Genomic DNA, 16,142 nt, shown 5'->3' on the forward strand with positions numbered 1-16,142 from the left:
ATGCTTGGAATCTCTTGACTGCATTAGACTGACACATGACAGATGGTAGGGAAGCACTGTAGATAGAGATTGGCTGACAAGATTGAGCATCTCCAGGGAGCTAAATTTAAACGGGGACATCCATGCTAAAAATAATTCAAAAGGGAAACAATGCTGTAACAGTCCAGGGGCCACAATTTGCAAAGACCCCTAATGAGACAAAATAAAAGTTGTATGCAGGTATCGTAAATAAGGGTGAGTTGAGAACAGCAGGAATTTTTTTTAGCTTCCTGACCTCATCCCTCAGGATACAACTTCCATGCGTCTTCCCTGACAGCTTATCTATAGTACGGGACAGTGATGAGGCTGGAAGTACAGGGCGTGAGTCAGGGGACACCTTAGATGTGATGCCATTCACTGTGATTAGCTTTAATCATTCATTTAAAAATAAATACATTAATCATGTTTCTCTTTCTTATTACTCATCAAGCTTCCAATTATTTTATAAGTAACTCAAACCATTTATGTCAGTGAGTAAGACATCCATGACAAGCTAATTTGCTGTTTCATGCATTTAAAAGTCATACGAACTTAGATTGAAGATTAGGACTATACACACAAAAAAGCTAACTACCCTGCACGGCATATAAAGCAGGGAATACACACTCAGATGCCTGTAAAGGTAGCATAGTGACTGCGATATGACACTGACCTTCAGTGAGGCAGGGAGCTTGTAGAGATGACAAATGACTCATGTCTTTACTACTACTGATGCAATTGTACTGACAAGCTACACACACAAAAAACTGTGTCACTGGCTCTGGTAGCACCTGGCTTTCCAGATGGAAAAAAGGCAGGGGTGCTGTCAATATTTCCAGTTTTAAATGTTGTACTGGACCATCATATCATTGACTGACTACATAATATACAGGTCATACTATTATTAGCAGTGTTGTTTTAAAAAATATTAATAACGTGACAATTTAGAATTAATTAAAGAAGTAAAAAAAATGTTTTACTTTTCCATTTGACAGTTGATTTTTCTAACCAGCATAATTATTGCACTTACTATGTGCATAGCTCTAACTCAATAATACAGGAAACTGGCAATTCTTTAAAATATATCTCTTTTCGGACATTTTAATCCCACTTAACATGGTCCAGAAAAGCATCTGATCTCAGACTATAACTAGCTACATGATGAAATTTTATATTTTCACGGTACTCAGATCAGTGTAGATATACAAAACAGACCATAAGACACATAACAATAAAAAAGTCTAACTGACCCTGCAGGGAGCAGTAAAGGGAGCCATGGGACTCTTAGAGGAACAAATTTGTATTATCAGTAATGTTTGAAAGGAACTTTTCTACACCACTGAGCAGAAAATATGCCTGAAGAAAAAAAACTTGATTTTTAGACAGACATGTCAATTGCACCAAGCAGTCTGGGAGGCAAAAAACTAAAGTGACTCTGACAATTATAAGAGAGGTGAACTAAGAAGGATAATATGATCTTTTCTTATAAGTATCCAAGAGATAGTCCTGGCAGCCAGCTCCCAATAGCCAGGCCACATTATAAATTGTCCATCTGACACTTGACATTGATTCATGTGCATGACATTAGACCAACTACCCTACCTTTATGATGAATTTGCATTTTGTGTTTTAGAGTCTAACATGTAGCAAGTTGAATGTACCTTTGATTTCCTTCCCCCAATTAAAAACTTTTGGTTGTTTTATGTATGGTTTTGTACTTTCACCATATATGTGAATTTAATGGAGATTAAAACACCACTGTCACAGAGGGTCAGCTTTGTTTCCCTAAAGCGAAAAAAATGTATTCACACTACATGTATTATATTAAAGCATGTGTTTATTGACCATTGATAGTTCCCACAGAATTTTGTCAGAATCTTTTAAGATGTCAGAAAATTGAATTAAAAAAAAAAAAATTTAATAATAGTGTTAATACAATTATATAGCAAGCCGTAGTATTGCAGTAGTATCTATAAGTTATAGGGGTGGGAATCAGCAATGACCACCCAAATCGATATTAATTTGATATATGTTTGCCAATTCGATATGTGTTACATTTGTTAAACAGATTTTGCTGAAGATCTTTTCAGATTTACATTTAAAGAAAACACAAGGGATGTAACAGTACACATATTCGTCGTGTGCCTTACGGTTACAGCATTTTCAGTTTGGAATGGGCAATGAAACAAATTAAGACATTTCTTTACCTAAATTCACAAGTACATGTTCAACATGGAAAACATTATGCTAATTGTGGTTTTGAGTTGATTACAGCTAGTGCTAGAAAGCTCAAAGACCCTCCCATTTCACTTAAATCAGTAATTGCCACTTTTATACAAAACTTAAGATATTTTTCTGTAAACACATCCAACATGCTGACTAATTTTACACAATATCATGCAAGTGTGTGTGTTTGCCTGGGGATTCATAGCAGGCTGAAAAATTTACTAATGCACGATTTTAGCCCCCATTTTTTGCCTGCAAAAAGTTTTTGGTAATCACCAACAAAAAAGGTCAATTTATTTAAAAACTGTTCAAGGATATAATAATCATGTGTGTTGTCATTTGACTGCAGTGTTTTAACAGTTTGTACCACGTTGACACTATAATTGTGATTTCCCCGTGTTATTCACAAGTGTGATTTCCTGACAAAATGTAGTTTGGAGACCAGACAGACTCACCAACAACTCCTCCTGATGAAAGAACTCACAATGTGTGACCCCCTGTCTCCATGTGTCAATTGTTTTTGTGTTAGGTGTGCAATGGACTGATTGCTTGCGTGTTTTCACCTGTTGGGGTTTAGAAGGGAGTTTTTAAACTGGGGAGATGAGGGACTGAGGGGAGAAATGATAAGATGTTGGACAGTCACTCCAAGGCAATAACGATACTATGTAAACCACAACAACTTCAAGATTCCTGATTACAAGACCAGAAGTTGTGTAGTGTGAAACGTATAGCGATCAGACAACTGGGAAAGTTGTGTAGTGTGAACTTAGCATTAGATATCTAGCAGGGTAAATATCTGGACCTGTCGGCAACTCCAAATCCTGTAGTGTGAAAAGTGTTACGACTGGCAGTGAATGTTGCAACGAGCTACAGTCAATGAAAGCGCAAGACATGGAGAGAGGTGAAACCTGAGGGTGAAGTTTAAATTGGGATAGACTAACTTACTGGGGGGCCTAGGCTGACATGGGTAGGGTCCCCCTAAGTGGGCCATTTAAGCTGGTTTTAGAGGATGAAAAAGAAACTAGAGGGAATTAATCAACAACATACTGATCAAAGAACAGAGTGCCAGTGGTAAGACTTACCGATCTCAGTGGGCATGAGAGTACAGTTGGTAATATTTGCCGATTGGGGGTAGAGGGGAATCACAGAGGCAGATTGATAGATCAAGTTTATCTGTTCCCTCTTTTGCTAAAGTTAATCTTCAATTTTTGCATATGCTCAGTAAATGGTGTTCTCTTTGGAGGTAAGTCTTGTATTTTTGCACTATTTTCTTCTTCTACTACTTTATGTCAGTTTGCTTGGCAGTGAAACAACCAGCAGCCTACCACTAGACTCCAATGTGAAAAGAAAGCTGGGTAGCTTTTAAGTCTCAAAGTGGGAATAGTCCATTACAGACAGGATGGGAACTTTGTCTATCTTAACTGCCACTAAAAATGCAAATAACATTTTGTTATAATTTAAACAATCATTTACATTATCCACATACCCTGAATAGGGTCATCAGTTACAGAAGATGGATGGATGGATGAATGGATGGATGGATGGAAACTTATGGAAATTCTGTCTTCTCCCCACCCCCTCCCCGACCATAATAGGTTATACAACACAAATATAACACATGTGATGCAGGACTGGTAGAATTTCCATTTAGTTCTCCATCCTTAGACACCTACCATTAGTCATTTCATTTTGAGTGAAACTCCACAAGAAAAACTAACATTATATTGGCAACAGTTTAGAAATATACAATGATTTATTACTTTCTTGGAAGATATTAATTCAATGAGGAACAAAATTTTTTAGATGGGACTCATATATGTGTTGATTGGGACACAATAATAATACATTGGGTAACACTGTAGTACATGTTTAACAAATTACAGTACTTAAATAACTGACAGCAGTTAATTTAGTTAATTTAAACGAGGAGGCCAAAGCCACAAAAACTCAAGGTGCTATAGAGCTGAGAGAAGACAAGCTCTAATGAAGTAATTAAACTTTTTTAAATAAGGAAGACCTACAAAAGCAGAGCCAATAAGCCCTGTCACTGGCTTACTTTAGAGATTACAATTCCTCTGCATCGAACAGTCATCTGACACAACCTTAACACTGATTTGAGAAGAAATCAATTTACACTAATTTGGATGCATCAGACATATTAACTTACCCTTGAAAGGGGATTCTTGTGTTCATGGATGCTTCTTCTCATCCTCGTTGTTCCTGAACTCCCAAAGATACATAAACAGTATGAATCTTTTACACTTTAAAGGCAAGTGAAGCTTTTATTTTGTTCCACATAATGAGAACAATATCTTATAATATTCTTCATATTTCCCTTCCTTGACTGAACAGGCAAGAAAACTAGAAGAAACAAGCCAACAAAGGTATTATTCTGCAACTTCAGCAAAATCGAAATTATTAAAGGCAGGGTTTTCCACAATAAAGGACTAATATTTCAATATAGCACTCTTTTTATTAATACAAAATAAAGCCAATAAAGCGTGAACAAAAGAAATTTAAAATCCATTGTGATAACTATGAAAATATGAGTGGATATACCCATATACTGTGATAAATAATTTTATTACTTCAGTGCTTCATAACCTATGCTTATCTGCCTAGTTTTATTTGTGTTTAAATTAAACAGCTATAAATCTTCAAAATATAATTAATAGATGAATAGGACAAAATCACTGCAACCTCAAAGCCAAATCCCCTTTGGACTGATACATGCCTCAAAACAGATGCTACTAAAAAATTCAAACACCTAAAAGCATTCCTAAAAGTGATAGCTTACTTTTTGTATGCTCTTCTAAAACTGCAGTCTCTCTGACTTTGTGAGCCGCTCTAAGAAATCCCTAAAGGGAAACACTGTTATTTCACGTTTTTTGCCAAGATGACAGACACATAGCAATATATGTGCTTTGTGTTTATTCCTTTATATTTACTGTAACATTCTGAGATCACAGAAACAGTAGTACTGTTATTAAACCAATGACGGTAACTGCCTCTGTGAGGCAACTAACTTCACAAGTATTTTGTTCTTTCCTTTTTTTGCATGGGATGTCAAGGAAAAAAATTCATTTTCACAGTAATGGTCATTTAGAAAAGGCCTATAAAATTTCCATGATCACTTTCAAAAACATACCAACTACCCTATAAACATATCTTATTTTGTATTTTTAGGGCGAGATTCAAACATCCTTGCATTGTCACAGCTGCATGCAATTGCCCAGCTGGCACCACAGTCATTTTGATGGCTCAAACATATCCTTACCACTCTAAAGCCTGCATCTCCCCTACAATACAGAACACCACTCCCTGGGTTTTCACATCCCTTGTTTAATCAGGTTTCACTCAACTTCTCATTTGAATGTAGGCTACAAATGCTGCTTTCCCAGGCACAGCCCAGCATCTCCTTAATAGCTGGGTTAAGCAAAGGTTTAAGAATTCGAATGCCAGGCCTCTTTTGTATCACTTTCCAGGGTGCTGCCTGCCAGCTGATGAATGGTTTCTTTTACTACCAAGTAAAGCCAAGTAATACATTTTTTTAGGAAAGGCAACTATATACTCCTCCAGCTGCCTCCAACATCCTTGTTTACAAAAATTATGTTGTCACTTTATGTCAAAGCTGACATAAAACTTCTCCACAGGTCTCTACTTGTTCTCCTGTTACCAGCCATAGGTTTATATTTTGGCTTCAATATTAACAGGACTAGTAATAAAAAGGCAGAAGGCCATACAGCCTATAAACGCTATTAATTCTTTCTAGTTCAGTCTTTTAATTTATCATAACGATATTAGTCATGGCACTGATTAGTTCAGGGGGTCAACGGCCAGCACATAACCTACCACAATGGAGACGTCAGAAAACGACATTACGCCTAATGAACCACAAATAATCAAAACGAATGTATTTCATATAATAATTATAGTGTATTTTTGAAGACTCTGCCCAGACGGAAAAACATGCCATTGGACCGCCCCAAAAAGAAACGTATTTCATACATGTGTTGGAAGTTAACGAAAACATTACCTAACCGAAAATAATTTAAAATTATAATTAAGGCACAGAAAGCAGTCAGCGCCACAATTTGATACTCGCTGTCGTCTATAGTTGTGGCGCGCGTCGCCACTTTCCCGCCGACTTAGTTTTAACACTTACCAGTATTTACGTATACACCAAATACTGCCAATTTTCGAAGTTAATTTGTAACTTTAAAATGTAAATATTACGTTAGACTTTTAATTTCCGTTATTACACGGCTCTCTGGAATGCTTGATTCTGATTGGTCAGTTGAGACATTTGCAGGTTCGCTATTTTCAAATAATAACCGCTCCGAAGTAATAACGCATAGTCACGTGGTACCATATCGTTTCGCGGAAAGATAAAAATATTATTTTAAAACAAATATGCCAATAAAATGTTTCAAATTCATATTCATGTCCATGTCATTTTCCTTATGTGGCAAGTAGCCGTGTAATAAGCGGGATAATGTACAGGCAGCCGGTAGAGCATACAAAAACTACCGGCTGCCTGTACATTATCCCTTACTTATTACACGGCTCTCTGGAATGCTTGATTCTGATTGGTCAGTTGAGACATTTGCAGGTTCGTTCTTTTCAAATAATAACCGCTCCAAAGTAATAACGCATAACAGGTGTTATGCCGAAAAAGGCATCCCTGCCGTAGAATGCATGCCTGTCTCTAAATGACCGATTGGTCGCTGATCTGAAACGAGTTGAGCTACTTTGTCGAGTAAGGCTACCGTAGTGCTAATCAATAGCCCCAAAAAATCCGTAAAACTCTAACCCTAACCCCCAAAAAACCTCTAAAACCCTAACCCCCAAAACACCCCTAAAACCCTAACCCTAACCCCTAAAAAAACCCCTAAAACCCTAACCCTTAAAAAACCCCTGACCCCCAAAAAACCATTAAAAGCTCAACTCGTCGGAACACCGGCATGCATTGTAAGGCAGGGATGCCTTTTTCGGCAGGGATGCGTTTTTCGGCATAACACCTGTTCTACTTGTATGTTTAAAATCCCTCCGCGCCAACAAAGATTACCGTTTAAAAATGTTAATTTAAAACAAATATGCAAATAAAATGTTTCAAATTCATATTCATGTCCAGTTTTTTTCCTTATGTGGCAAGTAGCCGTGTAATAAGCGCTTCGCGTCGGGTCCTGATCACACTGTCGGGGCTTATTTCTGCTATAACTACCGCCTGTCTGTACATTATGCCTTACCTAAATCAAAGGAACACAAGAGAAATAACTGACAAAATCCAATATGAAATTAAACTAATTGTCATGCAGGGTCGGCGTCGCGGGGGTGCACTCGGGGGCCATAGGGTTGCCACCCGTCCTTTAAAATACAGAATCGTCCCGTATTTGAGAATGAAATTGCGCGTCCCGTTTTGAATCAATACAGGACGGGTTTTGTCCAGTATTTTTTTTATCATTTTTTAAAAGCAGCGTCTCATGCAAATCATCCCACACGCATTTTATGAAGATGCCTCCTTTCCTACTTTTGATTGGGTAATACTTGATGTAATCGTTAGTTTGATTGGTCTTTTTAACTGTCCAGTGAGGAGGGCGGGTCTTTTAAGTAGAGTCTGCAAAGTGTTGGCAGAGAGTAATATTTAAAAAATGGCAGATGCTTCTCCAGGTAACCCCCCGCGTCTTAAAGTTTCAGAGCTTAAACGCAAGCGGCTGCAAAAATACCGCAGAGAGTGGGAGGAAACAAATACTTGGCTGCAGAGTGTTAGCGGAAATTGTTATCAAGCCAACTGCACAATTTGTCGGAGAGCGTTCTCTGTGGCTCATGGTGGTCTGTCAGACGTGCGACAACATGCCTCCGGAGAGCAGCATTCCCGCAATGACAGAGCTCACAAAAATCAAAGCACAGTCAGACAGTTCTTCGTACTAGAGCCCTGCGCGGGACTATTTTTTTAATCCCGCTCCCGCCCACTCCCGCTGAATTTCTGACCATTACCGCCCACTCCCGCTGAATTTCTGACGATTCCCGCCCAATCCCGCCCGCTGTCTCTGTCACTCCCGCCCGCTCCCGCCCACGACAATCTAAAACCCGCCCAATCCCGTGAGATTTGCTTCCCGCGGGATCCCGCTCCCAAAGCAGGGCTCTACCTGGGAGTACAGCAATAGGGCAGGTGTGTCGCCTCAATCCTGAAGTGCCAGATTTGTGCCCGTTGTACACTATCCCTTTGCCGCACTTCACACAACACACAAAGTTCAGCTCTTTACCCTCTTTGTTTGTTACAATTTTAAAGTTTTTCCATATCTCCGATTTCCCCAATTTTAGTTTTGTTTTATATTCTCAATTTGCAATTTTATTAACAACATCAGCTGCATCCTCCATCCTGCTAAGCTAACAATTTTGGGACCCGCTGTCTATTTTTATCCCGCCCGCTATCTCTGTCACTCCCGCCCACGACAATCTAAAACCCGCCCAATCCCGTGAGATTTGCGTTGGGTCCCGCGGGACCCGCAGGATCCCGCTCCCAATGCAGGGCTCTACTTCGTACCCCAAGTCTCTCCCGAAGCAGACATGGTAATGACAGTATAATTATTATCAACAATAGTAATTAATTAATTAATTAATTGCTAAATAATGTTAAAAATGTGACCCAGTCTGTGAAAACCTATAGCTGGAGTCATTTTTTTTTGTAATTTACTGTTTTCTACATGAAATAAAGAACAGTCTGTGAAAAATAATAAAAATATATGTATTTAATATTAACTGAGTAAAACCATGTCAACAACTGAAATCACAGTGAAATGAATGGCTAAAATCAAACTTTATCTCAGAATTAGATTTGGCCTGGTTTTCACACACTGGGTCACAAATTGTAATTTGTAAAAATTCTGTAAATACAATGTAAATGGATCACATTCCAATGTAATATTATGATTTGTTTGTTAAAGTTAAGTCAGACACATAAGCATTAATTTATTACATGAAACATTACATTTAATACATTAATAAACAACATAATGCCCATGTAAAGAAAATAAACTAGTAAATTGCAACTTTCCATATTTTAAAATTAGAAATAGGCTATATAAAAACTTTACTAGCTAATGTTTGTAGCTAGTTTATGTATGTGCTGTTTCCATGTTTGGATAGGTGTTACTGCAAATAATGACAAATATTTTAGCCAAAATCTGTTATCTATACCACCCTTTAAAATTAGGTTCATTCTATATTTAATATTTCTATATTTCTATATATTTTTCCAATTGTATTTCTGAATATAAAATATTTAACTTAGAGTAGGGTTGTGACGATGAGGAAATTTCCCCACCGGTTAATGGACATGTGACAACACCGGTAATACCGGTATCACCGTGGGGGTGGGGGTTTCCTCTTTTTTTCCTGCTTTTAAATAGCTTATAAATGCGTGCGTATTATACTTTCACTTTTAATTTTGCGGGAATTGGCAATTCGGCGTCAATTGTTTGAATGGACGACAACGAAACTACAAAAAAAAATCACTGATATTAAACAGAACTTTTATTAACATAACACAACAAAAAACACAACAATGCTACAGGCTGAAAAAACTGTGGAAGTTGGAACCAAACAAATAACAACCATAGAACGTTTATTACGTAGCCTATGTTAGAACGTTTTTAAAACGAATAAGAAAATAAAATAGAAAGATAAATAAAGTTTAAATAAGATTAAAGGAATGAACAAGAAACGAATATAAAAGAAAAACTTCCAAAATGACATTAGGCTACAAAAATGACAAGTCAGCAGTCTTTAAAAAAAAATAAAAAATGTGGGGACGGTATCACGGTGGAAAAGTGATGTCACCGGTGTTGCGTCTTAAAACCGGTAACACCGTCAACACCGTCTATCATGGCAAGCCTAACTTAGAGTTAATAAGTTGTGAATCTGTAAATTTAAAGTTATTAAAATGTGGTTCACACATCACAAGGTCATCCAAAGCCTGTTTTTGTGGTTACTGTCACACTTTGTTTGACCTATTTTGGCCTATGTTAATTATTGTCAGCTATGCCTATGTGTTCAGCTACGATTATCATTAGAGACGTCTGTTGAGTTGTAAAAGAGAAAGACTGACTGCATTTCAATAAAAGACAGTTTATTTTAATGTCCAAATGTTCATACTTTCCTGAAAACATATTTTAAGTTGCGATTTACCACCACTGGCATGCCATTGGGCCTGTGGTCTTGGCCCCCAAGGGATGTGCCCCCCGCTGCAGTATGCGTCCCTTATTTTTTTGTATTAAAAGTGGTAACCCTAGGCCATGCCCAATTGAGCCATCGCACACCCCCTCCAGCGTCACCCACTAAGTGCATCGTCTTTTATTTTATTTCAATTTTTTATAAAGTCATTAATCCTAAAACAAGTCAATCGACGGATCTCTCCCAGGGACGTGGCTACAGATCATCCGCTCATCCAGTGTGGGGTTGCCAACTCTCACGCATTTGGCGCGATAGTCACGCTTTCAGAATCTCGTTCTCATGCAAGTAATCTTACGGCAATTCTATATTATTCCATTATAAACCTAAAATTGGCTACCTCAAAAGCGTTGGGGTAGTTTGCAAACCCTACAGACTGTTTACAAGGTAATCAAACTCTTACATGTAAATGCAGACTTGTCTCGAATTGAAAATCTCACGCAGGTGACAAAAGTTGGCAACGGTATACAGGTATGTGTGTTGTGCATTAAAATTAGGGTTCTACTAAAGATTAAGCATCGCACAGAATCCACAACTAAAAACAAGACCATTTGAAAAATCCGGATTGTTTCGAGTCTTCGAACCTTCCAACCCCAAATTGAGTCCTCTGCTATGGTTGATTTAATCTTGAATTGATCTTGTTTCTTTTTACTTATTTGTGGTGTTCATTGTAGGGAAAAGGTGAACTATTTTGTCATTGTATTACGTCATACATGTAAAAGTAGGCATACAGGGCAATAGAAAGAGGGGGATCCATCGTCTGGAGAAAATGTTACTATAGTAGCCAATTCGACTTTTTACTTTAAGTCTGGATAATTATTTCGGATAAATTGTGGGTCGGGGGCACATTACAAATTTTAACCTGTTTTGATTTAGTGTAGATATCAATATAACTTCAGTATATTTAAGGTAACTATAATAATCTAAAGCAAATATCAGAAATGCTGAGCAATAATTTTTGCTTCATTAAGTTTTTAATTGCGTCATTCCATGTCAAATCACACTTTCGGACCTCATCGCCTCGGATTTTAACGAACCTTGGCATGTTGATTAGGTCACATGAGTAACTCATGAATCTGAAATTGGGTGTGTCTTGGATGAATATTTAGGGAGAATTATATAAACGAACAAAGTTTTAACTTTTTTTTTGGGGGGGGGTGCTATGACTTTGACTGGCTATATTTAACTTAATGTAAGCTGCACAGAAGTGGTCCTTATACTGTTTTAAAGCTATCGTCCAGCTTTATGGATTGAACAAATAATATTCCATCCCCATATGAATAATTACTATGTAATAACTGATTAAAATATTAGAAATTCAATAACAAAAAAAACTATATTACTAAAGCTAGCTCATAATATCATGAACATCTCCAGAAAATTTGGTCTTTGGTTTTTAAGTTGTTGCTGAGATATCTTAACATCACATGGTTTCATATCACTAAAGGGCCTTTTTAATGGCAGCCAAACTGACATGAAATAGTATAACAAGCACAGGTTTAAGTAATAACTTTAATAAAGGTTACAAATATGCTACAATGAAATTTAAGGAAAGCTTCATTAATGTCATTGCAGACACCTGTACTTGCCATACTATTGAAAAGGCCCACATGGCTAGTAAATATAGCTAATAAATGCCCTGCATTCATCAGAGGTGAGTGAGGTGTGCAAATCGGTCCAGTGTAAGTGCACACTGAGGGATTCACTCTACTTTGCAAGCATCAGAGGTTATGTCGTGGCTGTGTATGATGATAATTGGTGGCTACGATGTGTTGAAGAAACTATGCCCAGCACTGGAGAGTTGAGACTGAGGTTTTTACATCCTCATGGACCATCTCCATCCTATTCATTCCCATGCTACCCTGATAGACTTGTTATGGATCATCAGGATGTGCTTTTAGTAGTTGACCCTGTGACAGCAACAGGGCAGACATACACAATTTCAAGCAAAGACACAATAGCTGCATCAAAGGCTCTGATGGACTATAAATTGAGAGTATAGCAATTGTTTCTGTTCTTACATTCCCACCTTCCCTTTAAACAGTACTGCTAGTATGTAACTTATGCATTATTACACCAATGTTGAAATTCTGTCCTTGCCCAAGTAGCATATCTAGTTTGTTTATTTTTGTTAGTTTTTCGGGTTTTTGACAAATGGAGGCCCTTTTTAGTAGGCTAGTCACTAGTGTATAGTCAACAGTGTAAAAATGAAGAGGAAAATAAACTATTCTGATTGTACCATTAATTTTCTTTTTTCCAGTTACTTTGGTAATATTGTCTTTTTATTCATTTTTAACAGTAATTTAAAATGTTTAAATTTAAATTATATTTCCACAGCTAGTTCTGGCAATAGTTGTTGTTGTTGTTATGAAAAATAATAACCCTGTACAATCATTGATCACTAACTGCTATTCTGCTACTGCTAACAGCATTGTAAGGAACTGTGGTTTTGATGCACATTTCACATAAGTAATGATGTCTCAGCAACAACTCAAAAACCAAAGACCAAATTTTCTGGAGATGTTCATGACATTTTGAGCTAGCTTTAATAAAAAATTATCAATTTTTAAATATAGGGTTTTTTTGTTGATTTTTTACTATTTTAATCAGTTATTACATAGTAATTATTCATATCGGGATGGCATATTATTTATTCAATCTATAGAGCTGGACAATAGCTTTAAAACAATATAAGGACAATTTCTGTGCAGCTTATATTAAGGTAAATATAGCCAGTCAAAGTCATAACCCCCCCCAAAAAAAGTTAAAAATTTGTTCGATTAAATCTCCCTCAATATAAATCTAAGACACGCCCAATTTCAGTACCAAGAGTTACTCATGTGACCAAATCAGAATGCCAAATTTCGTTAAAATCCATGAGGATGAGGTCCAAAAGTGTGATTTGATATTATTATAAACATAAGAATGTTTGTGCATATTGAATGCACACTTTATTTAGAAGCAATGTTGATGGAGCAGGGAATGAGCAGTATATTTCATATTATTTTTACAAGCATTTTAAAAGTACACAAATATAAAAAATGTTCAAGCCTTAAAACCAAGCCAAGACCATGACAAAATGTTTTAGTGATCAAGAAAAAACTGAGACCATTTCTGTAGTCATGGCAGAGGTGTCACACTTTCTGATAGCTGCCGTCAGATGTCATGACCCCATAAAAATCTAGGAAAACACTGTGACGCAGCAGTTAAAAATACTTCAGGTGACTTATAAATAGAAATTATTATCCTGAAAAGAATATATTACTGGGATGTACAGGTCCCAGGACTTTAATGACTTTTTCTGACATCTGACGTGAGATTTTGTGACCCCAGTGTGACTTCCGAAAAAGCAACAATATGTCTTTTCACACTTATGTTAAATTCAAATTATATCGAACATTCCTAATTGTGTCAGTAAATGTAGTTCACCTCAGTACACGGTATCGTATATCGCAAAACTGGCTAAACAACAGTTTATCAGAAAGTCATTTTAAAACATTTATTTGAAATCTACATTTACATGCATGAATATATTCTTTGTCTATCTTGCACGCACCCGCTTAGAAAAAAAATACATCACAAATTAAATAAAAGCCAACAAACGTGGTGAGCAGTCGCAACATCGGATACATGTCTTGCAGCTCTAAAATACCCACTCTTATAGACACCTGTATAATTTGAGAATTTTCATTTTAAAATAATATGCAGAAGAGTTATTTCCAATTACAGCTCCCGAGATGACACTAAGAAATTCAAACAAGAGGACGGAACAGAAAGCGAAAACGCTGCTGCCATGAAAAAGTTAAAATGATTACGGTACGTAAAGTGCGGAGAGGACTCGTGCTCGTGCACGTGAAACGGCGATATTGTAGTAAAACATTACGGCAGTCGCAGAATACGGTATAACAATGGCACCATACTTAACGACTGAGGAAAAAAACGCACTTTCTCATAATACAGTTTACAGTAGTTAGATAGCTACCAAGATATGGACATATACTAATTCAGGATTATTTGAAGAAAGAAGCTGAACTCAAACATCTGTTCTGTCTGCTGTTGCGCACATCAGTTTTGGGTCTATTTCGTATAATGTCGTATAGTGATTAAACGTAGTAATTTAATTATCTTTAATTGAAAACTGGCGGTCATTACCCGGGGTTAACATGTGTGGTATAATAAAATATTTCATGAACGATGCGTTCTTTCAAACAATTCTGGGAAGTTAACGTGCTCGGTTCGTTCATTACGGAACGAGATAATGCTGTTCACAACCGACAAGTACCTTCTTTCGCCCCCCACTGGTGTAATGAGGTACTGACGTGCGAAAGAGTCAGAGCATGAAACATTAAGAGTAACATATGTTACATGTGTATAAGGACTATAGATCATTTTAAATTAGACATCCATGCAATCGGTTTAAGTTACGTAATATGTAATAAATATATATGTAATTCATGAGGATTTTGCGCAGATTTAAGTTATTTAGGTGCGTCGTAGTTGTCTATGGTGTGTGGACTGCTCATTTGCGTGAGGCTATTCGGAAAGTTGAGTTTTCCGCCTTATACTGTTTAAATTTATTTTCTGGTGGAAAATATAAATGTTAAAACACGTTTAAAAACTCTGACTAATGTACATATACAAATACAAACTAGGTCTTCTTAATTTTAAAACTTACATGACAGAAAGCCTCAGCAAAGATTTAGAAAGCGCTCATGTAGCACAGAGATATAGGCTACTCAATGTTTCGTAGCGCTGCCCCCATGTGGTTGAGCGAAAAAGGGACAAATGAAGGGTCAATTCTTTGGAAATTGGGTAAAGCAGAATATATCTCAAACACAGGCTGTCTTGTGGATACCAGTCGAAATCTCTTAAGAAAAAAAAAGAACGATTAAAAACGGCAAAATCTTATTTCTCTAATATTGTCTAATGAAGTGTTAGGCAGTCAAAGAAAATGTTTAAAGCTATTTAACTTCTTGAAAGTGTATACATGCTCAGAAAAAAATGCAATTTAATTAGGGTATGTGCAAATTAAAAGGAAACACTACAAAAACTTTTTTTTTTTTCCTTTAAAAAGTTACTGCTATCTTGTGGGCTGGAAAGATTAATACCACTTTGGTTAAAAAAAACTCTCCCCAGGGGCACCTCAGCCATTCTATGTATTCATAACATTTCATCATCAGCTAAATTAATTAGATTAGCTAAATAACTCAGTGAGGTATCGATTGGCCAAGCATGGTAAGCTGGTGGTAGTGTCGAAAAATACTGGGATCTCTAAATTGACAATATTGGAATTGTCTGATGTCCCATTGAAAGTGTACCCCAGCCTTGTATTCTGCACTGCTTGGCACAAGCCACCTATGATCTTGACCAGGACATCTGCTTAAATGTACTTCCCCCATGCATTTTTTTCCTTAACCCCCATCTCCAGGGGCACCGCATGTTGGTCTGCCCTTTGATGTGACCCCCAAGCTATGGTGTTACAGGCTTGCCTGTGGTTTCCTCCTCTCTCTGTTCTTCTCCTGTCCTACAAGGGGGGCTATGACACCCAGAGGCCTTATGTGGGAAGTCCTGGGAGATTATAAAGGTCAGAAAGATAAGCCCGCAGCAGAAATGATTATGATGGTGTTTCTCTGCTGAGATTGTGTTTTTCCTGTTTGATTGTTCAG

General features: G+C 37.1%; 1 protein-coding gene across 1 annotated transcript in view; it reads right to left on the minus strand.

Moving 5' to 3' along the window:
* LOC111838612 (titin-like) overlaps window positions 1-7,630 on the minus strand; it is a 191,717-nt gene extending 184,087 nt beyond the window's left edge. Inside the window, exons 1-3 of the mRNA XM_072700423.1 lie at window positions 7,494-7,630; window positions 5,042-5,102; window positions 4,412-4,464 (exon numbers count right to left, since the gene is read on the minus strand). Coding sequence (XP_072556524.1) covers window positions 4,412-4,437 — 26 coding nt within the window. The 5' untranslated portion in view covers window positions 4,438-4,464; window positions 5,042-5,102; window positions 7,494-7,630. The remainder of the gene's footprint in view (window positions 1-4,411; window positions 4,465-5,041; window positions 5,103-7,493) is intronic.
* Between the last annotated feature and the right edge of the window lie 8,512 nt (window positions 7,631-16,142).

This window comes from Paramormyrops kingsleyae, chromosome 16 (genome assembly GCF_048594095.1).
Source record: "Paramormyrops kingsleyae isolate MSU_618 chromosome 16, PKINGS_0.4, whole genome shotgun sequence".
NCBI lineage: Eukaryota > Metazoa > Chordata > Actinopteri > Osteoglossiformes > Mormyridae > Paramormyrops > Paramormyrops kingsleyae.